Source organism: Kogia breviceps, chromosome 12, assembly GCF_026419965.1.
Source record: "Kogia breviceps isolate mKogBre1 chromosome 12, mKogBre1 haplotype 1, whole genome shotgun sequence".
NCBI lineage: Eukaryota > Metazoa > Chordata > Mammalia > Artiodactyla > Physeteridae > Kogia > Kogia breviceps.
In genome coordinates this window covers 102,216,122-102,241,464 of record NC_081321.1, presented here as the reverse complement: position 1 = coordinate 102,241,464, position 25,343 = coordinate 102,216,122, and the positions used below count along the sequence as shown (strand labels likewise).

General features: G+C 62.1%; 2 protein-coding genes across 13 annotated transcripts in view; both read left to right on the top strand.

Moving 5' to 3' along the window:
- Positions 1–3,991: 3,991 nt before the first annotated feature.
- On the top strand, positions 3,992–17,243 carry DENND6B (DENN domain containing 6B). Of its 3 annotated transcripts, none has more exons than XM_067010519.1 (20): positions 3,992–4,270; positions 9,332–9,370; positions 9,442–9,484; positions 10,083–10,195; positions 10,650–10,730; positions 11,344–11,404; positions 11,530–11,609; positions 11,701–11,763; positions 12,027–12,082; positions 12,642–12,764; positions 12,846–12,941; positions 13,062–13,156; positions 13,270–13,335; positions 13,472–13,536; positions 13,631–13,720; positions 13,804–13,857; positions 14,222–14,331; positions 14,419–14,521; positions 14,665–14,739; positions 14,821–17,243. In XM_067010519.1, exons 1-20 carry the CDS (start codon positions 4,109–4,111, stop codon positions 14,941–14,943), a joined length of 1,698 nt encoding a protein of 565 aa, XP_066866620.1. In that variant the 5' UTR covers positions 3,992–4,108; the 3' UTR covers positions 14,944–17,243. The 3 variants fall into 3 exon arrangements, with proteins under 3 accessions (XP_066866620.1, XP_058937415.1, XP_066866619.1); XM_059081432.2 differs by having other exon boundaries at positions 11,299–11,404; XM_067010518.1 differs by lacking the exon at positions 9,332–9,370 and having other exon boundaries at positions 4,003–4,270; positions 11,299–11,404.
- Positions 17,244–18,392: 1,149 nt separating this feature from the next.
- The window catches only part of PLXNB2 (plexin B2), a 29,435-nt gene continuing 22,484 nt past the window's right edge, over positions 18,393–25,343 (top strand). For 2 of the 10 annotated variants that reach the window (XM_067010512.1, XM_067010501.1), the window contains exon 1: positions 18,429–18,521. The gene's annotated coding sequence lies outside the window, so the exon portion shown is untranslated. Of the gene's footprint in view, positions 18,522–25,343 lie in introns of all 10 variants that reach the window. The other 8 variants (XM_067010515.1, XM_067010508.1, XM_067010502.1 and 5 more) reach the window with 6 other exon arrangements.

Here is a 25,343-nt window from a genome sequence, read left to right as displayed (position 1 = left end):
GCGCTCCGCAACGGGAGAGGCCACAACAGTGTGAGGCCCGCATACCAAAAAAAAAAAAAAAAAAAAAAAAAAGAGTAGCCCCCGCTCGCTGCAATTAGAGAAAAGCCCACGCGCAGCAATAAAGACCCAACTCAGCCAAAAATAAATAAATAAATTTATTTATTTATTTTTAATTCCTTAAAATAAAAAGAAAGACTCAGTATTGCCAAGATGGCAATTCTCCCCAAACCTGATCAATAGATTCAGTGCAATATCAGTGAATTTTTCAGCAGATGGTCCTTTTTTTAAAAAATAGAAACCGACAAGCTAATACTAAAATTTACACAGAAATGCAAAGGATTGAGGTAGCCAAAACAGTTTTGAAAATTAGAGGACTTACACTTCTTGAATTCAAAATGTACTATAAAGCTAGAATAATCAAGACAGAATAGAATTGGCATAAGGATAGGCATATGTATCAGTAGAACACAGTAGCAAAAAAAACCCTCAAAAATATGATAAATTGATTTTTTTTTTATAAAGGTGCTAAGTCAATTCAATAGGGAAGCCTTTTTTTTTTTTTTTTTTTTTTTTTGACCATGCTGCACGGCTTGTGGAATCTCATTTCCCTGACCAGGGATTGAACCCAGGCTGCGGCAGTGACAGCCCAGAATCCTAATCACTAGGCCACCAGGGAACTCCCAAGCAATATCTTTTTTTTTTTTTTTTTAAAGAGACAGTCTTTGACTTATAACGATTTTTTAAAATTAATTAATTAATTAATTATTTGGTTGCACTGGGTCTTAGTTGTGGCAGGCGGGCTCCTTAGTTGTGGCATGTGAACTCTTAGTTGTGGCATGCATGTGGGATCTAGTTTCCCGACTGGGGATCGAACCAGGCCCCCCTGTATTGGGAGCATGGAGTCTTAACCACTGCACCACCAGGGAAATCCCCCAAGCAATATCTTTTTAAAAACTGATACTGGAAAAATTGGTTATCCACATGCCAAAAAAGAAAAAAAGTTAAACCCTTACTTCACACCATACACCAAAATTAGTTCAAAATGGATCACTGCCCTAAATCTGAGAGGTGAAATACTTCTAGAAGAAACATAGGAGAAATTATTTGGGTTAGGAAAAGATTCGATATATACAAGACCATAAGCATACTACCAAAAAGAAAAATATTCATAACTTAGACTTTATCAAAATAAAAAACCTTTGCTCTTCAAAAGATGCCATTAAGAAAAATAGAAGACAAGCTACAAACCAGGAAAAAATTTTTAAATCGTATGTCTGATAAAGGACTTGATTCTAGAATATATATTTTTAAAAAATCTTACAACTCATAAGACGAATGACCCAATTTTAAAAGAGGCAAAAGATTTAAATAAACACTTCACCAAAGAAGGTAATACAAATGACTTACAGGCACAGGAAAAGATGCTCAAGGGACTTCCTGGTGGTCCAGTGATTAACACTCTGAGTTCCCAATGCCGGGGGCCTGGGTTCGATCCCTGGTCAGGAAACTAGATCCCACATGCATGCAGCAACTAAGAGTTTGCATACCGCAACTACAAGCCCGCATGCCACAACTAAGAGCCCAGATGCCACAACAAAGATCCTGGGTACTGCAACTAAGACCTGGTGCAGCCAAATAATATTTTTTTAAAAAGATGCTCCACATCAGTCATCATTAGGGAAATTCTAAATTAACCCACATGTCACTACACAACCCCTTGGATGGCTACAATTAAAAAGGCTGACAACCTCAAATGCTGGTGAGGATGTGGAAAAACTGGAACCTTCATACATTGCTGGTGGTAATGTCAAATGGTAAAGCCACTTTGGAAAATAGTTTGACAGTTTCTTATAAAGTTAAACATAAACTGAACATACAGCCCAATACTTTCACTCCTAGGTATTTACCCAAGAGAAGTTAAAACAGGTGTCCACAAAAAGACTTGTATAGGAATGTACTTGGCAGCATTATAACAGGCAAAAACTGGAAACGTTCCAAACATCAATTGGTGTGTCGACTGTAATAACATAATAGCCAGTTGTTTCACCAGCAAAAGTAAGTTTATTCAGGAATAGCCAGAGGAACTGCAATTCATGTTGTGGAAACTATGGCAGACTACAAGTAAATCCAGAAAACATGAAAAGGGAGTTTGCTTTTATAAGGAAAAGAGGTCAGTTGGGAGGTACTGTGTTAACTAGAGTCCACTGGAGGAGCATGGAGGCTTCCCATTCATTGTTTGGGCTGTGACAGTCTCTGATTGGCTGGGATGTCCTTGGGCCGGAGGGATTTCTTCTTCCTGTTGGAGAGAGAGTAGAGGCACCTGTCTTCCTGTTTCTGGTAATTGAGGATGCACGGTGGGCATGACAGAACCCCCTAATGACCTGTCCTGGCTCCATGTTCAACTGAGGTTTCTTTAAATAATTCCACTGTGAAAGGTTAAAGAAAATGTCATGTATCCAGACAATGAACTACTACTATTCATATAAAGGAACAAACTACTGATATATACAACATGGATAAACTTCAAAAATATTATGCCAAGTGCAAGAAACCAGACAGAATAGGCTGCATATTGTATGTATTAGCATCCTAGGGCTGCTGCAACAATTACCACAAACTTAGTGGCTTACAACAATGCACACTTATTATCTTACAGTTCTGGAAGTCAGAAATCTGAAATGAGTCTTATGGGGCTTAAATCAAGGTGTCAGCAGAACTGCATTCCTTCTGGAGGCTCTAGGGGAGAATCGTTTCCTTGCCTGTTCTAGTTTCTGGAGGCTGCCTGCATCCCTTGGTTCATGGTCCCTTCCTCCATCTTCAAAGCCAGCAGTGTGGCAACTACCAGTTTCTCTCTCTTATTCCCTTATCACATTGCCTTCTCTGACTCATTTTGGCCTATGGACTGTAGGCAGAAGTGCTGTAGATATCACTTGTCTGCCAACGCAATTAATAGCAGGCCTCCATTAAACCCTTTTCCACTGCCAGTGACCTAGGAGGCCATGTGTTCCAGAGCTAAGTCAAGGAGAGCCAGCCACCTGACTTTCCCACCAGTCCATCCACAGTGAAAAACCTGCTGAAGACTTGAGGGTTGTTACTCCAACCTAGCCTAACTTTGGAGTGGGGAGCTTTAGTTTAAAAAAAAAAAGTAAAAAATATATAGCGTGTCAGTTAAGTTATTGTCTCAGCTCCAAAGTCGCCCTTCCATGATCGGCTGTGTGATGCTGGAGGGAGGGGGGGCACTCTGCGGCCACATTTCGAGGAGCAAAAGCTGGTGCCTGGCTCTACCAAGAGGAATGATGGAGGGAGATGCGACGTCAAAGAGGGAGGGGGGCTTGCCCCCCCCACCCCCAGGCACACTTCGCCGCCACAGCAGAAAATAAAACGGCACAGGTGGCTCAAATTATGTGTGTTATACGCTGTGTCTGGTTTCGACAGACAGGTCTGGGACAGTGTGCAAGGCAGCCCAAGAGGGGGCCCGGAAATATCTGGAAGAGCGCTGGACTCAAGAGGCGAGGAGAGGACTGGCGCTGGCGGGTCTGCACGCACTGACGACCAGGCCATTGGAAACAAAGATGCCCCAGTGGTCAGACACGAACCCCGGACGTGACAGCCCTCTGCAGGACCCCATACCCGGAGGCGACCCCAGGGAGAAAACTCGAGAGACTCCCAGAATCGCTGGAATCTGTGTGTGATAGTAGAATGGGAGCTCGTAAGGACGAAATCCGGTTAGGAAAGGTGGCCGGATAAGGTACGCGCCAGTCTCAACTTGGCCCGTCCTCACAGTGTCCCCGGGGACCGCGACCCCGCCTTAACCCGTCTTCCCCCGTGCTCACACGCCTCGCCGGAAGTCCCTCCTCCAGGCTTGGGGCCTCTCTGGCCCGCACGGTCCCTTCTCTTTGGTGGGCTCTGTGCAGCTCCGCCGCACGGCGGTCCTCCGGCCGCCAGGGGCGTGCGAGGCTGCGTCCGGGCCGTTCTGGTCCGCGACGGCCGCTCGACTGCTCCGCGGAGCGGTCCGGGCGCGCCCAGGCCACCGCCTCCAGTCCGTTCCCCCGGCAACGCCTCGGGCCGTTCCCCCGGCAACGCGCGGCCGTTCTCAGTAGCAGGGACCATGGACCAGGGGTCGGGCGCCGGGCCCCACCGGGCTCGCGGCCGCCTCGGCGCGCCGTCCTGTGGAGCGCGGGCTCCGGGGGCACCCTGGGCACGCTTCTCGGCCTGGCTGGAGTGCGTGTGTGTGGTCACCTTCGACCTGGAGCTGGGCCAGGCGCTGGAGGTGAGGGGGCAGCGGGCCGGGGGGAGGCCGGGGAGGGCGGGTCCTGCTCTGTCGCCGCCGGCTAGTGTGGCTCAGGCATCGCCGAGGGGCGCGGGAATCCCTCTTCAGGTGAGGTACCCTCGGGCAGACAGACCCCCCAGGTGGCCTTTTCCTTCTCAGAAACCCTGCACCTGTCACTTCCTGAAAGGTGCGCTCCCAAGCAGAAGAAAAACAGTTAAGTTGCCAAGACCGCCCTTTGGGGTGGAGGAGCGAAAAGCCCTGAACTTCGGATACCCAAAGTGGTACTCTTGATTTTTCTCCCAGTAAAAAGCTGTATCCTCTCCCTTCCTCTCCCCCGCCTTTCCCACACTATGATACCTTCTCCCCTCATTTACTCCAGCCAGAATCCCAGGGGTCACCCTTGACTCCTCCCCTCCCTCCACCCCGCATCCCATCCGGGAACAAGGATGACAGCTCCACCTACAGCAGGGCTGTCAGATTCATTACCACTGCTACTGTACCCCCAAGTCCAATATTTGTGGCTCTCTTGCTAAAACCTTTGGAAACCTCCTTGTTCACTTAGAGTCTGATCCAGACCCCTTGCGGGTCACAACCAGACCCAAGAGCCATCTTTCTGTTCACTGACTGCCCCCAGCCCACCCAGCCTGGGGTTGTCCCCACTACCTGCAAGGCTCTACCCCCACCCACGTGGGTGTAGATGAAAACATGACAGACTCAGGGAGGAAAGCCTTCTGTAGTAATGCAGGCCTGGGGGGATGGTCTTCTCCAGGCCCTGAAGGCCATGACATAGACCATGGAGCTGACCAGGGCAGGGGAGGCTGGGAGGTACACTTCAGCACGCTGTCAGAAGGAACTTTCTGAGAACCCAGGAGGTGGCGCATCCCGTGACTGCAGTTGGCTGAGATGAGGCTGATCGGCCATCATTGGAAAGCCAGCATCAGGGTGAGAGGGTGTTTTCCAAGGTCTTGCTGAACTCCATGAGGCTGTGGGAAGCCCAAGTCCTAACAAACAGCAAGGGCTGACTCTGCCCAGCTCGCTGTGGAGACCCCATTCCACCACACCTGTCCCCACGTGGCTCACCAAATTAACTTGACGCAGGGACCTGAGCACAGAGAGGTGAGGTGATTTGCCTAAGGTCACAGAGCCCACATCCCTGCTGGTGCGCAAATTGTTCCCAGTAAAATCACAAGAGAGTCTACTGTTTCCTTAAGGCATTCTCATGTATAATTTTCTAGGACTTAACCATTCAGGCAAGAACCGTTAAAGGCTCCATGTACTTGGGCTTCTGAGCTTTGCTGAGGCTGTATAGCCCAGGGAGGGGGTGTTGGGGGGACCCACGGCCCCTCCTAAGCATCAAGTCTGTGCAGGAATCAGGCAGTGCAACCACACGACGCTCATCAGGTTTGCATCTTATCTTCTCTGCCCTGGAAATCACGGGGAAGATCAGGGGTCATTTCAGCGGAGTCCACAATCACTCATGGAGCATCTGCCCTGCGCTCGCTTATTCCGGGCTTGGCCTGGCCGAGCACCACAGAGGCTCTGGCACTGTGCTTGGGACTGGGACATGATGGAAGACCCAGGGACTGCCTTCCAGGAGCTCATGGATCACGGAGACTCCATAGACAGACGCAGCTCAGGGGAAGGAATGAGGGTTTGGCCATATCTTGGAGGATGAGAAGGAGGCAGCCGGGCAGGGGAGAGGGGGCTGTTTCAGGTAACCCCTCCCCCAAAAGAGCCAGCGAAAGCAAAGGCAAGGAGCCAACCATTCACTCATTCAATAAATCAAGTATTGGGCAACTGCCACCAGCCAGGCCCCATGGTACTGGTGCTGGACACATGGACACAGAGCTGAATGCGACGACAGGGCCCTGCCCACCGGGAGTTCACGTTCTGTGCTAGAGATGCAGAGAGTAAGTGGTTCAGGACCCCCTAGAGCGCATAGGGTATGTTGAGGGGGTCCCACCCACATGGGTGCACTGGGGCCTGCAGGCAAGGCAGGGCTCAGACATGAGGGGAGAGTGGGCAACGCTGTGCACGTCAGCTGAGCACAGGGCCTGGCTCTGCTGCCTCAGCCCGTGGAAACTCTCCTCTCGGCATCCCCGCTGACCTGAGAAGCCCATGCAGTGAACCGCGGCCCGGGGCCCAGAGCGTCCCTCCTCCCCCAGGTGTCCGCGTCCTCCCAGCTGCAGCTCCACGCTGCCCAGTCTCAGGACCCTTTTAGTCTTCAAAAGTACCGAGGGCCCCGAGGGTCTTTTTATGTGGGTCATATCTGTCGATGTTTCCTATACTAGAAGTTAAAACAGAAAAATTAAAAATGCTTACTAATCCATTTTAAAAAACAACATATACCCTGTGTAAACAAGAGAAGCCACCGCAATGAGAAACCTGTGCACCGCAACGAAGAGTAGCCCCCGCTCGCCGCAACGAGAGAAAGCCCGGGCACAGCAATGAAGACCTAACGCAGCCAAAAATAAATAAATAAATGTTTATTTATTTATTTAAAAAATATATATATTTCCACAAAACAACCATATTTTCAAAAACAAATTCAGTGAGGATAATGGCATTATTTGACACCTTTACGTCCCTTTTAAAAGGCCAAATAGAAGGCAGCTGTATCTTCACGTCAGCTTCAGTCAGTTCCCCTTGATGGCCTGTGTCACAGCCTCTGGAAGCCGCACTGCACACAGTGAGAAGAGAGTGAAAAAGGCAGCTTTGGCCTCTGGGAGCCTAGGGTACCCACACCACCCTTCGAGAAGCACCTTCCTTGAGGTACCTTCTCCAGCAAGGCGAGGCTCGCTGCATCTGTCTTCCTCAGGGGCGACTGGGTTACAGGAGCTACAGCCCCTGCAGACTGGCTCCCGTGGAAAGGACGAGACCCCTGTGGTTCCAGGGGACGGGGTTCATCGTGTGGCAGACTTCTCGCTCTCTGCCCCTCTCTGAGGGTCTGCTCCACTCCCCTCCTCAGTCAGGCAGGGCTGCCCTCCAGCTCTGCTCCCAGCTTGTGAACAGTGAACTTGGAGCCCCAGGCATGGCTGTGGAGCCTGATCAGATGCTACAAAACTCCTGTGACTGCAGACCAGATTCAGACCCCTGACCTCAGCACCGAGGGCCCATCGTGGCCCTGCTCCAGCTGCCAGGCACCCGCCTTTCCTCTGCCCTTCCCAGCAAGGACACGCAGGGGCCCGAGTGGTCCTGTGGGCCCTCCTCTCTTGGAGCCATCTCAAGGTACCTCTGTGGGTCCGCCCCACAGACCAATACTGTTTGGCTGGCTCCCCTCCCTCCTCTTGGCCCTTCCTTCTTGGTGCCTCCTTAGCGGACATCTTGAGATTTCCACATGCCCCACCTGTTCCATTATCCTTTGGAGACATGTTTTCACGCACTCCACAAACACAGGCACACCTTGGAGATGTTGCAGGTTTGGTTCCAGACCACTGCAGTAAAGCAGGTCACACAGATTTGCTGGTTCCCCAGCGCATATAAAAGTTATGGTTACACTAGACTGTAGTCTATAAAGTATGCAAGAAATACCATTATATCTTAAAAAACAATGTAGATACCTCGATTTCAAAATACTCTCCTGCTAAAAAGTGCTATCATCTGAGCCCTCAGTGAGTTGTTAATCTTTCTGCAATAGTAACATCAAAGATCACTGATCATAGGTCACTGTAACAAATGTAATAACGAAAACGTTTGAGATATTGTGAAAATTACGAGAATATCATGCAGAGATGCAAAGCGAGCAAGTGTTGTTGGAAAAACGGCACCTATAGGGTTGCTACAAACCTTTATTTTGTAAAAAATGCAACATCCGTGAAGCACAATAAAGCAAAGTGTGATAAAACGAGGCGTGCCTGTACAGTATTTGGTGAGGGTCTACTCCTCGCCAGGGGCTGGGAGGCAGAAGTACCTGGGACATGGTCCCTGTCCTTAGGACACTTGGTGGCAGCGGAGGAGACAGAATAGGCCCAGAGCAGCGAGCCCAGAGCAAACAAAGACAGAAGCTACATCATTACAACAGTGCAAGTCCCAGGGCACAGTACCTCACCATCTGGGGGTTCAGGGCACACCCCAGAAGAAACCTCTCATCAGCCAAAACCCAAGTCCTCCTCCGCGTGGGAGTTTGGCCGACAGAGTGAGGAGGGGCCCCGCATGCAGGCCCTCAGCTCCTGGCTCCCGGCACAGCCGCTCCCCGGGAGAGCCGTCCTGCTGCATCTGAGCACGGGCCAGCGGGCACCAGGCCCCCAGGAGACACCTGGGGGCCTGCAGGGAGTGAGAGCTCTGGAGGTCCCCTGCCTTTTTCGTTTCCTGTGAAGCAATCCATTTCTGGCCATTTGCCTGTGCACAGGGCTACTGGCTCCCCTAGAGTGTGGCCTGTCTCCCAGGCAGAGCCTGTCCAGCGGGCCACACTCACTGTGCACCCCAGGGGCCTGGGCACTCCAGGGGTCACGCTGCAAGCGGGGAGCAGGCCAGAAGCTCCCAGACCCCTGACTAGCAGGGGTGGGAGCGAAGATGCCCAGAGGCGAGGGTGCCGGTGTCAGGCAACACCTGAGTTACGACGGGGTGGGGAGGCTGGCCAGGCCATGTGGGAGAGCAGGCCCAGAGGAGCCGCGGAGCCGCAGAGCCTCGGGCTGGGTGGGGTTGGGTTTGGAGCGCCGAGAGGGCACAGGAGGTGGGGGTCAGCACGTAGGGCCCTGCGGCCTCTCTAGGCGAGAGAGCAGGCTATGGGGACAGACTGCTGGGACAATGGGGCAGGGGGCCCAGTCTGGGTGAGTGGCCTTGAGGGCGAGGGGTGCAAGAAGGGAGTCCAGGAGCTCACCCCGTTGTGCGCTGGCTGAGAAAAGGGAAGGATGGAGGCCAGGAGTGGCCTCGGGCAGAGAGGGGCCTGGGGAGGCAGGGCAGGGGGCTGGAGCCCTGCAGAGAGGAGGGGTCAGCAGGGAGCCAGAGGTGGGGGAGAGCCAGAGGATCTGACAGCGCTGGGAGGGGGCGGGGGGGACACAGCTGCAGCCCAGCACCAAGCCTGCCAAGCCCATGTCACTGAGTGCTCTGTGTCCCCCGCAGCTGGTGTACCCCAGCGACTTCCAGCTCACGGACAAGGAGGTGGGTCCCAGCCCTCTCAGGAGCAGACCTCACCCGGGGAGCAGGCCCTCACTGGCTTTCCTGTGTTTCAGAAAAGCAGCATCTGCTACCTGTCCTTTCCCGACTCCCACTCAGGTAGGCCACCCCGCCTCGCCCCGGCCTGGGTGTCTCTCGGGGGCTGTGGGGAGAAGGAGGAGGGAGATGAGGCTGCCCGGGAGCCCCTGCGGCCAGGCCCGCACAGCCTGCGCGCACCATCCCCCTTTCCCGCTCCAGCGAGGTGGCCAGAGCCCCACGCCGCGGTTTCCCTGGTTCCCGTGGAAAGAGGTGTCTCTGGGCAGCGGGGTCTGGGCTCCTTCGCCCAGCACAGGGGTCCCCAGGAGCCGGGTCCTGGCCTCTGCTCCTTTCCAGGGCTCGGGTGTCGGGCTGGCCTGGTTTTCCACCCCGGGCAGGCTACGCCGGTCCACACGCGACCCCCGGCCTGTGCTTGCCCACGGTGCATGCGCTGTGGGGCTGTGGCTGTGCTGCTCCGTGTGCTGAGTTTAAACCCTTAGGTGCAGGAATCTAGGACACGGGGACCTCGGTCGGGAGACACAGAGCCGGAGGGCTGGGCTTTTCTGAGGCACTTGCAGCCCGGCCGGGGCTTCGCCCCCTCCCTGGCCCCCCGCCCCACACGCTGGCAGGAGGGGCTCCAGCCCAGCCCAGACACAGCGTGAGGGGACCACCTCTTCCCCAGGCTGCCTCGGGGACACTCAGTTCAGCTTCCGCATTCGTCGGTGTGGAGGGCTGAGGCGCCCCTGGCACGCGGATGACAGGCACTGTGACACTGGGGCCCCCGTGTCTCTGCAGGTGAGCCGGGCTGCCTCTCCCCCGCTCCCCGCTCCCCCCCGCGGGCCAGGGTCAGGCGGCCGTGAGCGGCCCCTTCAGGGCGCCTGGCCAGCCCCAGCCAGCAGGGGCTCCAGCTGCCGCAGGCCAGGCCCGGCACCGCAGCCTCGACGGGGGGCGGGCCAGCGCCCCTGAGGACTTGCCAGGGTCCCTGGAGCTTTTCCTGAGCTCCGCGTGTGCGCCAGGGCATGGCTCGGCGTGCAGAGGCCGGTGCACGCCTGCGGGTGCTCTCGGGCCCCTGAACCGCTCACCGCTGTGTCTGCGGAGATGTCCCTGGAGAGCGGTCGCCTGCCTTCCGGGCCGTGACTCCCAGGCAGACCCCGGCCTGGGGAGAGCACGCAGCCGCCTGCGTGGGGGTCCGGGGGGCAGGAGGGGGCGTGAGCAGTGCCCGCGGCCTGGCCGATACCCCTCCTTCCAGAGGGAGCCCGCACACTACTTTGGCTACGTGTACTTCAGGCAGGTGAAGGACGGCTCTGTGAAGAGGGGTTACTTCCAGAAGGTGAGCAGCAGGCTGCTCTGGGGTGGCCCCGTGGAGAGCTGGGGGCCAGCAGCCATTGGGAGAGGCTGATGGTCTGGGGGGCGTCCTGAGCCTCCAGGAGCACCCACCCCTCTGCAGCCCTGGCCACTTGGCCCTGGGCAGGGGCCACCGTGCCACCTGGGGGCGGGGCGGCCTCTGGGGAACAGGCTCCGCTGACCCTCCCTCGCCCAGCCCGGTCTCTGGCCCAGGCCTCCCTGCTCCTTGCTGAGGGAGGAGGGGGCCCCTCGTCACACTTGCAAGATTAGGACGACTTCAGTCTTGAACTCAGACACCAAAAGCAAAAGCTGATTGAGCCCCGGGGAGACCATGCCATGATCCTGGCCACGTGCATTTCCCTCTGAAGGCCTGGGGTCCAGCCCTGCCCTGCTGCACCTGGGGTTTTCTAATAGCCTGGAGTCCCACATCAGGCCATTCCCGGGAAGTCGGTGGGACACCCTGCCCTGGGCGACCCTGGATGAGCCGGGCCTTAGGGGTCCCCGCAGGGTCCCAAGGGGCTGGGTCGACATCTCTCCGGCCCCGGGCCCTGCAGTCTCTGGTGCTGGTGTCCCGCCTGCCCTTCGTCCGGCTGTTCCAGGCGCTGCTGAGCCTGGTCGCCCCCGAGTACTTCGACAAGCTGGCGCCCTGCCTGGAAGCGGGTGAGTGGCCGGCAGGCACTGCCAGAGCTGCCTCGTCGTCGCCCCAGCTGTAGCTCCCGGTGGCTCCGGAGGGCGGGCAGCTTCCTCCGGGACAGGCTTCTGACGCTGGCCACGTGTGTTCACAGTCTGCAGCGAGATCGACCAGTGGCCGGCCCCTGTGCCGGGGCAAACCCTGAACCTGCCTGTCATGGGCGTCGTCCTCCAGGTGAGGGCTGGCCGGCTGGCGTGGGACGGCCCCAGTGCACGTCGACACGCCCCCCGACCCCACTGAAGGCAGCTGCTTCCTTCATCCATAGGTGCACATCCCATCCAGGGCAGATATGCCTGAATCCGGTCCTCCAAAGCAGTGCAGCCACAAGGTGGGCGCCCTGCTCCCAGGCTGGTGGCCCCATACCTGCCTCCACCCTCAACCCTTCCACCTGCCTGGGCCTCCCCACCTCACCTGCTGGGGGCCCTGGGGGTTGGCCGGACCCCAGACACGCTCCTGCATCTCCGTGCAGGGCCGTGGGGGGTGGGGAGGCATGCGGGTAGGGACTGCGGCCCCCAGGCTGACCGGCGCTGCTCGGGGCTTGCGGGGCACCACCCTCGCCCTCGGCCTGAGCCCACCGGCCCTTCCTCTCAGAACCTGCTACCAGCCCCCGTCGTCCTCACCAGCGTCCATGAGCTGGACCTGTTCAGGTGAGCCCGGCGGGCCACCGCCTGCTGCCCGGTAGGTGATGAGCCATCCACGAGGCTCAGGCCCATCGGGCCGGTGGTGCTGGGGGCCGTCGGGAGGTAGCCCCCAGCCCGTTCTGAGGGGGAGAGTCACGCAGCAGGGAGCCCGGCGTCCCGAAGTCGGCCCCTGGAGGAAGTGAGCACGGTGGGCAGGAAGTCAGGTCCTGGCAGGCAGCTGCAGTGAAGGGAGCGTCTGTGGTGCGGGATGCTCTGGGGGGCCAGCAGAGGAGCCCACCTTTGGAGACCTTCTGGCCCCGTGCTGGGCCCAGCGGGAGCCGGGGCTGTTGGTTTCAGGCATGGCGGGGGCGCGAGGCCAGGTAGCACAGGCGGAGGGGCGGAACGGGGCAGGTGGGGGAGTGCCCTAGCCACGCCCTCGGCCGTCTTCGCGAGGCCTCACCGCCGCCTTCCCTCTGGAGTGAGGCCCAGCCTTCACCCAGACAGGGCCTGCCTGGGCCTGGGTGGGGGCAGGTGGGCAAGGGCTGGGGAGCCTCCCAGCGGGCCTCCCCATCGCCCCGCGGCCCAGGTGCTTCCGGCCCGTGCTGGCCCACGTGCAGCTGCTGTGGGAGCTCCTGCTCCTCGGGGAGCCCCTGCTGGTCCTGGCGCCCTCGCCCGCCGTGTCCTCAGAGATGGTGCTGGCCTTGACCAGGTGGGTCGGGCGGCAGCGCGAGGCCCGGGGGTGTTGGACCAGCCCTGCGAACTCACTGTCCCTGCGGGTCCCTCCCCCCAGCTGCCTGCAGCCCCTCAAGTTCTGCTGCGACTACCGCCCCTACTTCACCGTCCACGACAGCGAGTTCAAGGAGTTCACGACGCGCACGCAGGCCCCGTAAGTGCCGCCCTGCCCGCCTGCCCGCCTGCCGCCTGCACCCACCGCCTGCGTCTGCCTCTCCTCCCGCCCTCCCTCTCTTCTCTCTCTCTCTCTCTCTCTCTCTCTCTCTCTCTCTAGACCAAGCGTGGTCCTAGGAGTCACAAACCCTTTCTTTATCAAAACGCTCCAGCACTGGCCCCACGTCCTCCGCATCGGGGAGCCCAAGATGCCAGGTGAGGCCCCCGGCCTCCGCCCAAGGGTCCTGGGAACGCGGGGCCTCGCCAGGTCTGAGCCTGCGGAGGCAGAACTGAGACCCTGAGGCCCGGCCACGGGGCGTGTCTCGTAGGGGACCTTCCCAAGCAGGTCAAACTGAAAAAGCCCTCAAGGCTGAAGACCCTGGACACCAAGCCAGGTCTGTGCCTCTCCTCTCCTCCCGGGACCCAGAGACACGCCCTGGGGCGGGGGTGGGGAGGGCAGATGTGCTGGCACAGCTGAGGGGGGTGCCCCGCCCCCGAGGAGAGAGCGCGCTGCCATCCTGCCCTCCCCAGGCCTCTACACTGCATACACGACCTACCTCCACCGAGACAAGGCCCTGCTCAGACGACTGCTTAAGGTACCACCGGGGGGCGCTCCGGGGGCGGGGAGGCTGGGCTCGGTGTGTGAAGTGGGCGCGGCCGGCCTGCTGTGGCTCAGCCCTCGCCCCCCAGGGCCTGCAGAAGAAGCGGCCGTCGGACGTGCAGACTGCAGTGCTGAGGCGGCACCTCCTGGAGCTCACGCAGAGCTTCATCCTCCCTCTGGTGAGTCCCCGCCGGTGCCGGGCTGGAGGGGCTCCGCAGCAGGCTGCGGCCCAGACCCCAGACTCACTCCCCTTCCCCCCCAGGAGCACTACATGGCCAGCCTCATGCCCCTGCAGAAGAGCATCACGCCCTGGAAGGTGTGGTCCAGGGAGGGGCTGGGAAGATGGGCCCTATGCCGATCCTTTGGCGGGAGGTGGGGGGTGGGGGGGTGGCGGGGGCATTGTGGGTGTGCAGGAGCCCCTGGGGCCAGCCCGTCCCCACCCCTGCAGGTGGTCCTCACAGGGAAGAGAGATGCGGGGCCACACGGAGCGGGGAGGGGTTTGAGGCCCTCTTCTCTGGGAAGGGTCACCCTGGGATCTGTCCCTGCAGGGTGGGGGCTGGGGGACACGCAAGAGGTCCATCTGCCAAGAGCCCTGGGGAGGGTCCTGACCAGCCAAGGTGCGGGGCCTGTGAGGCGGTGCCCCTCCGCCAGCACCCAGGCTCACCCAGCCCCTGTCTCAGACCCCTCCCCAGATCCACCCCTTCCGCCAGGATGACTTCCTGCGCAGCCTGGAGCACTCGGGGCCCCAGCTCACCTGCCTCCTCAAGGGCGACTGGCTGGGCCTCTACAGGTGGGTGGGCAGTAGGTAGGGTCCCGGCCGTGCCCATCCCTCAACACACAGGGTCAGCCCACAGCTGCTGCCCCTTGCCCCTCACAGGCGGTTTTTCAAGTCCCCTCATTTTGACGGCTGGTACCGACAGCGGCACAAAGAGATGACCCAGAAGCTGGAGGCTCTGCACCTCGAGGCCATCTGTGAGGCGGTGAGGGGGGCGCTCGGCTGCGGGAGAGCACAGAGGGGTGCGAGCCCCGAACAGGGGCTGGAGGAGAGTGCAGGGAGGGCCGGACACAGGCCCAGAACTGGGCGAGGGCCTTGGCGACGGATGGCCTCATCTTGTCCCCGCAGAACATCGAGATCTGGATGAAGGACAAGTCCGAGGTGGAGGTCGTGGATCTGGTCCTGAAACTTCGGGAGAGGCTGGTAAGATGCCTCCCAGCCGTGCCCCGCCTCGGCCAGCCGGATGTGAAGGTCGCTTGCCCCTGACCACCGCTGCCCCTGCAGGTTCGGGCACAGGGCCACCAGCTCCCTGTGAAGGAGGCGACGCTGAAGCGGGCGCGGCTGTACATCGAGACAGTCATCGGCTCCCTGCCCAAGGACCTGCAGGTCATCCTGTGCCCTCCCTAGGATGGGGCCCGGGGCCCGGGGCCTGGCTGCCCCTTGGGGCCTAGGTCGGGCCGAGCTTCCCTCCCCTCAGTCAAGCACGAGCTCCCCCACCCAAGCTCCCGGCTGCCCCTGGCCCCCCACCTGGCACCACCATCATCCCAGCAGACAAGGTGGCATTTGGACCTACAGCCTGGCCCCTGACTGCTGGCGGATCACGTGCTGGCAGAGCCTCCCCTCCCCCTGGGCCCCACCTGCCCTCTCCAGGGTCTTAGGCAGGGGTGGGGGGCAGGCTGTGAGCCCTGCTGATCTGATCTGGGCCAAGGCCACGCACCCCTCCAGGAGCCCATCTGCCCGAGCCCTGCAGGCCCAGGCGTTGCATCTGATGCGTCCTTTAGACCCACCAGGCTGCCCAGCCCAGGATGGAAGGAGGAGGCTGACAGGCAGACCCCTCTCCTCACACGGCCCGCCCCCCGCCTGTCTTGCCTGGGGGCTGAGGGGGAACCTCGCCTGCAGTCATCGCTTGGGAGGGGAGAAGCCACTTTGCCCGGAGAAGAGCTACGCCCTGTGGTTCGCTGGGATGCCGCCAGGACCCGCGTGGCTGCCAGGCGGGTCCAGGGCATTGTCTTTGTTCCACTCCAGGGACACCCCACTGGGCACCTTCTCCGTTCACTCTGCCCTGCGCCGCTGCTCGGCTGGCAGGCCCTCGAGCCGGCCCCGTGTCCATGCAGCCCTACAGGCAGCGAGGGGCTTGGACTCTAGCCTGACCAGGCCCCTGCAGCCAGAGCCCTTCACTGCCACCGCGGCCTTGGGGCACCAAGCTCCTCGGCAAGGAGCGAAAGTCCCTCAGAAGGGACCCAGGCCCCCATGGGACACCTCGGAGCACTGAGCCAAGCAATCCCCGGTGCTGTCCTCGGCACCATCGCAGCTCAGCGTGGAGTGGAGCAGTGGCAGCTGGTGGGGGGCAGGGCAGGGGGTGAGGCGCGGACCCAGAGCTGCAGGCCTTTGGGTAGGCCCCACCGCATCCACCCCCAGATGCCTCACCTGAGGCGCAAGGCCTTGTAGATGCCCGCGTGGGCCTTGGCGGCAGCCTGAGCCCAGTCCTGGCTGAGCCACGTGGTGCGGGAGGCAGGCCCAGGGGGGGGCTTTCCCTTCTCTCCTGATCCCCCGCAGTCCGTGTCCTGGGATGCAGCGCTCATGCAGCCGCTCCTCCCAAGCGGGCTTCGGTGGAGCCGCCAGATGTGAGCAGGCGCTGGCCTCAGAACTGCCCGTGTCAACTTGTCTGGCCCTGACCACTGCCTGGGACAGCCCGGCGCGTCCCCAGCCTGCAGACAGCTGAGCCCGGCCTGGTGTGTGACCGCAGTCAGAGGGCAGAATGGAGGCAGCAGCGGCAGAGGCGAGCTGGCGGCCCTCAAGCGAGGAAGGACTTCGTGGCCCCAGTGCCTCTCTGGACAGCCTGCCCTGCTGGCTGGCCTGGAGGGGTGGCCCACAGGCCGTGAGGGGTGTGCCCCAGCACATTGCATGGTCCCCTCCCTTGGCTTCCTGAGGGTGACTGCAGGGGATGGAGGGCTGCAGGGGAGGGGCTGCCAGGGGGCCTCCGCAAAGCCCTCAGGGACTTTTGCCTCCGTCAGCCCAGGAAGGCACAACCAGATCCCCCCGAACCCCTGCATCCTCCCTCGAGGACTCTGCTTGAGTCCACGCAGCAGCCCCTCACGGCGGCTTGTCCTCAGGAACACTGGTGCAGGGGGATGTCGGGGGAGGGACGCCTGAGGGAGTGGGGCGTCCCACTCTGGAGGGGAGGGGCCTCCTCCTCACAGCCTGACCCCCCTGCCCAGATGAGGCCTCTGAGTACAGCGTAGCCTGTGGGTGGGGGCTGGGGGTGGAGTCCTGCCAACTCCATCGTCTCCCCCATAAGCCCCCGGGTTCCCTCTCAGGATCAGGTCAGCTCCGGCTGGGCTGAGCCTCTGTCCCCCCACCAGGCTGGGGACAGGCAGTGAGGAGGGAGGAAGAGGCAGGAGGGTCTAAAGAGGCAGACCCGCCACCTACCAGAGCCCCGTGGACAGGAGGGCCTGGACAAGCGGGAACCAGTGGTCCAAGAGGGCTCTGTGGTCGGCAGCCAGTATGTGAAGCCGCCAGCCTTTGGGGACTGTGTGTGGGCCTGGTGTGGTGGCCGGGATGGGGGTGGGAGGGCAGTAGGCTGATCCAGGGACAGGAAGGACAGTCTTCACCCCCAAGCTTCCTGCACGCTATTTAAAGACTCCGTTTTAGTCTGGGATAGTGGACTTCCCACATCTTCGGTATTAAAATGTCCTTCTGTGACACAATACTTGTCTTTTAACTTCCTTTTCTGATAAAAAGTTGGCATCCCTATCAGAGCCTGGTAACTTTAGGGTCCTCTTGGTGGGGCATTGGGCGGGCCTTGGTGTGGATGGGTTCAGGGCTAAAGGGGTGAAGGTGTGGCCTGGCTGGCTGGGCATGGGGGGGTAGCAGAAAGAACTAGTGAGTTGACCCTCTCCAGTGGCTTCATGTGAGTGAGGCGTTCCTGAGCATCATGGGGGCAGGTCCCAGGCCCGGGTTGCGGGGCGGGGGGGGCAGGAGCAAGTGGGCTATCTGCCAGGAACGAGACGCCTGGGTGGAGGGTGGGTGCCCAAGGAAGGGGGTCCCGGTTAGGGCTGGGGAATGGCCCGCGTCCTCCATGGTTCCCCAGCTGCCGTTCAGCACAGCAGGGCCTGTGGCTGCGGACTGTCCTGAGGGGGCAGGAAGAGCACACAGGAGAGCTGGCCCCATAGGGTCCTCAACTCTGCTCAAGTTGTGGTAGGAGCGCCAGGGCCGTCAGGACCAGGGCTGACGGGAGCTGGAGCGGCCAGAAGTGGGGCGAGCTCTAGCACAGAGCTGGATGTCCCAGGGAGAGCCTCGGGCTCACCACCCACCTCCAGGCACTTCAGCAGGGGTTGACGGTCCTGGGTGTGGGTGGAGGGAGGCGGGGGAGGGAGGGCGCTGGACGCCAAGGACGGATTGTGAGGGGACTCAGGGCAGGCGTCCTCTTCCCCTTGGAGGTTGGGGGACAAGGCCCAGCAGCCCCCAACCGCCCAAAGGGTAGGGGTGTGGCCGGCATGTTCCCCAGTCGGAGAGGTGCCGGGGACCTCGGTCTTGCCGGCCGTTCTCCCCTAGAACCCAGACTTGGGCTCCTCTGGCGCAAACCTGGACGTGAACCGGGCCGAACCTCCCCGGCGATGCGGTGTATTTGCCCACTGCAGCCTCCAGGCTCCGGGGACGCGGCGGGGCGCGTCCCCCTCCCCCTCCCCCTCCCCCTCCCCCTCCCCTCCCCCTCCCCTCCCCCTCCCCTCCCCCTCCCCTCCCCCTCCCCCCCCTCCCCTCCCCCTCCCCCTCCCCCTCCCCTCCCCCTCCCCCCCTCCCCTCCCCCTCCCCCTCCCCTCCCCCTCCCTCTCCCCCTCTCCCCCGCCGGGGGCGGGGCCGCTGCTCCCGCGCGCTCCGGCCCCTCCGCGGCCACACAAAGGCCCGTCTCCATGGCAGCCGCGCTGGCCGCAGCGCAGCGCCGATCGCGGCACGGGCGCCATCGAGCCTCGGCGGCAGACGAGCAGGTACGGGAATGGGGTACGGGGCCCGCGGGGCGGCCGCGCCAGTGGGGGTTCGCCGTCAGCGCCGCTCCGCCCTGGCCTGCGGCGCTCGGGACGCGGGGACTCGGGCGGCTGCAGCCCCGCGGAGGGAGACTCGGGCTTCTGCCGCCGTCCGTCCGTCCGGCTGGGGCCGGGCCACTCTCGTTGCACGCTCTTCCAGGTGGCGGGCGAGGCCCGCGGCGCCGAGGGCAGCGGGCCTGGCCCAGCAGAGGGTCCCCAGCCGGGCGCCGCGCCCTCTCCCGCCGCCCGCGTCCCTCTGGAGCCGCTCGGACCGCTTCTCGTTCCCGACCCACCCTCCCTCCCTACTCATGCCCGCTGCCCCTCCAGCCACCGAGATCCGTGCACAGGGCGGAGATCGGCCCTGTTGTACAAGAGCTCCAGGCCCGCGCCCACCCAGCCTTGATTCTTGGGGTGGCCGAGCCCCGGCTAACCCCAGGGAGCTGGGCCCGCGGTCAGGCCTTGGCAGCCCCCAAACCCCTTGGGGACTTGTGAGGCGGGCATAAGCCAAGACCACCCTGGGAGCCCCTGGTCTGCACCTGGCCGGGCTGGAAGGCGGGTGCAGGGTTCCCGGTTGGGACTAGGGGTGGCTTGGCACCAGCACCTGGCAAGTCCTGGTGGCCCTGGGCCTGCTTCACCACAGAGCCGGCTCCCACAGTTCCCAGTGTTTGTTGGTGTGGTGTTTGGGTGGACACTCTGGGACCCAGGAAGTGAGTACAGGAAGTCTCTGTACTCACTGCCAGGACCCTGACCCTCTGCGTGCAGCCTCCTGCAGGAAGCCCTCCTAGATGGGCCCTTCCCGCCCATCTGTGCTCAGGTTGTTTGGCAGATATGATGTGGGTGGGGGGGCGGGGGGTGGTCCCTGAGCCCAAGAGACTCAGAGCTTCCTGCCACATCATTGGCCTCCTCTTCTCAGCAACTTGGAAAAGGAAGGAAGGGGTCTATCCGTGCCCTGGGCCTGTGGTGGGGGTCAAGACTAGGGGTGAAGCTTGACCCCCAAAGCCAGTGGAATGTTCTGGAGCTCGGAGGGCTCTCCGTGCCTGCCGTGGGGAGCCCCTGTCATGTCTAAGTGCAGCCCCTGTGTGCCCCCCACACACCCGGGCCAGGCCCCGTGGAGATGGGAGAGCACGGCCCCCAGGGGTGGGAGCTCTCAGCCTGACCCCGTTGGGGATGTTCCCTGGGCACAGAGGGGAGAGTCTGAGAGCCGGACAGCTGCCAGGGTGGGGTGTGGGGGGGTGTTCCTCTGCTCTGAGGTGAGGGTCCTGGGAGGGCAGGGTCAGCATAGGCCTGGCTGAGCCTGTTGGGTGTTTTCTTACGGCGTGTCAGCTTTTAGGAACCCCCAGAGAAGACTGAGGACGAGAAGGTGGTCTCGGCAGATCTGAGCCTGTCACCTTTTCCCGTACCTATAGGGGGCCCGGGTACGGGGAGGCTTGAGGTCTGGCCAGGGGCTCCTTGCCCCAAGAGGGGAGGGAAGTTACAGAGAAAAACAAGGGTTTGGTATGCGAGTCCCCCCTCCCCCGCCGGCCGCCTGCCAAGAAGGAATTATTTGGGATTATCCAGCCGTGTCCAGCCACCCAAGGGGGGGAGGCTAGAGCTGGGGGAGGCTACAGCCGTGGGAGAGAGATCCACTTCCGGGGCCGTGGGTTGAGAGCCCCAGAAGGGAGGGGCGGGCGAGTCTGGGCAGCTCCACCACCTCCCGTGGCTGCTCAGACCGGTCGGGGGCGGGGTGGGAGGGGATGCGTCACCCTTGAGACGGAGAACGCCCGAGGTCGGCCCCAGCAGGCACCGCCCAGTGAGCCTGGTGTGGGCCCAGGCCCCCTGGGGGAGGCCGTGGGGCAGGAGGAGCCCTAGACTCCTGTTTTCTTCGGGACCCAGGTAGTCCTGTGTGGCTGCCCTCCAGCCCTGGGTTCAGGGACACACCTTGGGCTGGTTACTTAACACCTGTGTGGCGCTTCCCTGGGGTGCGGCGGGGGCAGGTAGTGGCGTGACTTAGGCTGCTTAGAGTGGTGGGGCACTGGGGTCTCCCTTGGGCCGAGTCTCTGGCCATTCTCCTGCCTCTTGACTGACTCACTAACCAGCGGCTGACGGACGCAGCACTTCCCTCCAAGCCCCTGGCACAGCCCAGCCCCACCCTCACGTCCCCACCCAACTTGAGTGTGGCGCCTGCTAGTCCATCCCACAGGTGAGGGATCCCATAGGGGAGGGGTCCCACAGGTGAGGAGCCCAAGGCCAGAGATGCAAGGAGCCGTCCGGGATGCTGTCTCTGCCGCTTGGGCTCCCAGGGTCCCCGCAGGCATGTGTGCAGCCGCCCACCCAGTGGCCCCTGTAGGGACCACGCGGCGAGGCGGTGCTGGCAGCTGGGGCAGCGTGCGGTAAGCCCGGGGGCCTGGCCTCAGCCCAGGTGAGCGAAGCAGAAGAGATTGGAGTGGAAGGCACTGGGGCGGGCCGGCAGCCTGGGGAGGGATCCATATGGCAAGTGCTCTCTCCCCCAGGACAGCTTGGTTGCAGGCACTTGAGCCATCCCAGGACCTGGGCCATTCCGGGAACATCGGTGATGTCCTCCTGTTCTCTGCCTTGAACTCGCATCCTGGGGGCCGGAGCTGGTGAAGCCCTGGGGCCAGGGGAGTGAACTGCTGGGGACAGGCTGTGGCTTCCGTGCCCTCCCACGTGGCCCACTCTCTGGTCTGGGCAGGTCCGCGCTGCGGTGCCAGGTCCTCTGGTCCTCCTCCTGTGTCCTCACTCACGCCAGGCCTCAGTCCTTTCTGTTGCAGCAACAGGCGCCAGCCTCCTGCCTTGGCTTCCTGGGTGGGGGGAATAAGCTTTTCTTGCCTGCTGAAGGGCCTCTTGGGCCCAGAGCCTGCCCCGGACCAGGGTGTGGGGAAAGCAGTCAGGGGAGGAGGCGAGCTATCAGACCTGCCAGAACTCAACCCAGGCTGGTCTCCCAGCTGAGCTGGATGCAGGTTCACTGGGGGCCAGTCCCTAGTGGGCAGTGGGGGCTGGGCAGAGTCCCTCCCCCTGAGGCTAATGGCTACGTGTGTTTGGGGTGGGCTGGGGTGGTGGGGCCTCTAAATGTCTTTGGTCTCAAATTACAGGCTGGACTGGAGGTTGGTGGCCTGTAATTGGTGGGGGGCACTGGGGTGCATGGGGGCTGGGGGAAGCACTCTTGCTTCCCTTTTTCTCTCCAGGCCACGTGTGGTCCCTTTGTGGTTTGCTCCTCCGTGATTTCACACCCTCTGATGGGCTCCTGCTGTCCCCTGCCCCTGGGGCTTTGAGGACCTCCTTCCCCCTGCTGACCAGGCAAGAACCCTGCCCCTTCCTGGGAGCCCCCCTCAGCCAGACCGGGGCCCAGCTGCTCCAGCCCTTCCCTCCCACGCGGCAGGGCTTCTGGAGGGCAGGGTGGGGCGGGGCCCATGCCCCTGTGGTATTCACGAACCCGTGACAGTGACTGGACCCGGAACCCCAGACGGAGCCCGGGGCGGCCAGGGGCACACCTGTCGGTCTGTCCCTCCAGGCACAGGGAGGAGCCCAGGGCTGGCCCCCCACCTGCAGCTCAGCGCCCCCTTCACACGGAGAGTGGCTCCCCTACCACCGCTCCCACTGTGGCTGGCAGCTTTCCTCCCTGTGGGCTGGCCACTGGCCCACCTGAGTGCTTGGTGCCCCTGTGCACTAGGCAGAGGAGGTGCTCTCCTGGGCTGGGGGTGGGGCATCTGAGAAGAGGGCTCAGCTTGGTGCCTCCGGCCTCAGCCCCTAAGATCACGTGATTTCTGAAACCTGGCAGTTCTCCATCCTGGTGCCAGGTGAGTCCTGGCCCGGGGACCGTGGGAGCAAGAGTGAGGCCTTTGGGTGCAGCCTGGATTCTGACCCCAGTGCTGGCGTCAGCCCTGCCCTGCACTCGTCCCTTCCGGATGTGGAGACCAGAGCCCTCGGTGCAGTTGGCCGGCAGTTCCCATGGGGGGTTCTGGGAGGAGGGGCACCGTGTCGAGCTCAGATCTGGGGCTCAGATCTCTGTGACGCTGCCCCCGCTGGACCCCCTCCTCAGGAAGAGCAAGAAAGAGGAAAAAGGTTTGATGTCAGCCTTGGAGAAAGCCACCTGTGTCAACACAGAGTCTGGGCAGGGGCGTCTGCTCCTGAGGCAGGGACAGTTCCGGCTGCTGGCCTTCTACTCTGATCTGGGCCCCCTGAGCCAGCATGCCACCTGTGCAGGGCATGGGCCCTGCGTTGATAGGGCCTTTTCTGGGGGGCTCCGTCAGCTCCCCTCCAGGCACCCTGCCCAGCGCCAAGCCGGTGGCTGAAGGCTGAGGCGGCTCCAGGGCCCCTTGGCCACAGCCGGACGTGCAGCATGGGTGACAGTGGGAAGAGGGTGACTGGCTTGGTGCCCACCTGGGCCCTTGAGTGCTGGAGGGACGGGTGCTGAAGGGGTCCGAGGACAGCCCTGATAGGTTAGGGAGCGTGGGTCTGTCCTGGGGTACAAGGGGGCCTGCGGCACAAGTGGCAGGGTTGGGGTGGCCTGGGGGTGGGGGGTGGACCCGGCCATGGGAGGTAAGCTCCCGGACCATTAACAGGTGTGGGCTCTGGGCCTGAATGTGGATTCTAGCCCCCAGCCCCGGCCCAGCCAGGGCGTCCTCAGAGCGGAGGGGGGGGGGGGCCTACTCTGGGGAAGGGCCAGGGCCCGGGACACTGCCGCGTGAGGCTGCTGCCCTTCCCAGGGAAGGTGGCTGCTGCCCCGCTTGCACCCAGTGGTGGGACCAGAGCTGGGTGAGGTGGCGGGGCCGCGGGCAGGTGGCGGGAGGGAGAGGCCCCAGCGCGGCCCGCCTGCTCCCTCTCAGCCTTGGAGTTGCTCCCCCAGACGGGCCGGGAGACATGAGGGGCTGGGCCTGCCCCCATCTTGGCATCGGGCCTAATTCGGGGGCCTCCGTGAGCCGTCTCCGGACCCGGGGAAGGATGTCAGGAGGGGGGATGGGAGGCCAAGGAGGAGCAAGACAGGGAGACCCAGGCAGGAGACCCAGGCCCGCTTCCTGCAGGCGGCCCCTGGCCCTAGCCCTGTGTGGGACAGCTCCTTGCTGGACTGAGTGAGCCGCTGAGGGGCTGGGCGCTGGGCCTGCGCCAGGGACCTGTGGGCTACTTCCTGGGTGTGTGGTCACGGGGAGGCTGGGTGCCCGCCTCCACCCACGCAGTCCCGGCCACCTCGCCAGCCCCTGACGCCTGCACTCTTGTCCCATCCACCACTCCGCCTTACCCTGAGCTGGGGTATCTCCTCGCTGGAAACTCCCGGTCCCTCTCTGCCCTTCCAAAGCCTAACCCGAACCCTGACTGCTGCCCCACCCTGAGCCTGGACTCCAGACCCTACCCAGCCCCCCAAGCACCCTGCACCTCACCAGGCCCCGACCCCGCCTGGACAGAGACCGGGCCAGCGGCCTGGAGCCATCCCCCCCGCGCAGATGGCCCTGGCCCACCTTTCCCACACAGGGTCCCTCGAGGCCAGCTCCAGGCCTGCCCAGCTCCTCCAGGCCCCTCGGCCCTTCTGGGCGTGCTGGGCACATGCAGTGCTGGGGCTGCCCGAGGCCCACCCAGCGCAGGTGCTCGGGTCTGGGGCTCTCTGTCCCGGAAACACTCTGGGCCTGGGGCAGACGTGTGTGCCTGCACGTGTGTGCTCACGTGTGTGTGAGTGGTGGCTGGCTATGCCAGCTGGGCACGGCGCCCCCGGCTGATGGTGGGGTTCGGCTGTGATAGAGGAGGGGGTCGGGGTGACCGCTGAGACGCTGACAGACTGACTGGGAGATTACAGGTCTGGCCGGCTCCTTGCTCGCTCGGGCCCTCCCCCATCCGCCCCTGTGTCCCACTCCTGCCTCCTGCACACGGCCTGGGAAAGGAAGGGGGCTCTGGGCGGGCAGCATCCAGCCAGCTGTGGGAGGTGAGCCTGGAAAGGGGAGGTGAGTGCGGGCAGCTAGCTCTTCAGTGGGCGCTGGCAGGCGGGGGCAGACCTCAGAACCAGTGGCTCCTGCCTGCGCGGGGCCCGATGCCCCAAGCACTGCTCCCAGCCTCTCCCGGCTGGGACTGGGGAACGGGGGTGCAGCCCCTCCTCCCGGAGCCCCGCCGGTGCTCTGTCCGCTGGGCTGCTCCCGTTGGCCTCATGTGTGCTCCTGACGCCCTGCAGTGCCCGCCCCGTCTCAGCCGGCCCCAGCCCACGTCTGGCTTCTCCCAGTATCTCGCCCCGTCTTCCTGCCCCTCTCAGCCTGACCCTGACAGGCCGTCCACTGGAGAGGTGGTCTCTGGAGGGTGTCCACACGTGCCTGAGCGCCAGCGCCATTCATCTGTTCACCGGGCGTTGACCGCGGCCGCTGTGTGCCAGGGCCGACAAGCTGCTGGGAGCGCCACGGGGGCTCCCGGACCCTGGAGGGTGGAAACGTGTCCCTCTGTCCCCAGCACACAGCACCGGAGGCGCTTGGGGGCTTCGGGCTGAGCAGGTGGAGCCGGTCAGCGGGCCCATTTGGGGGCGTGGGGGGTGTTCTGACGGGAAGGACTGCTCTGCAGAGGAGGGACGTGGGCGAGCCTGGGGGGGAAGCAGAAAGGGGGCCCAAACCGAGTCCAGGTGGGACACGATGGTGGCTGGGACTCGGTGGGGCGGCCGAGAGGAGAGGTGGGTCTTGCATCACGGTGGGGCGTCTGGGCCCCAGAACCTGCTGAACCCCACCTTGTGTCCCGAGGGTCTGGGAGGCCTAGGAGGCCGAGGAGGGGGCACCCAGGCAGGTATTCTTGAAGGGCGGTAATCGGCTGAAACCCAGTCGTCGC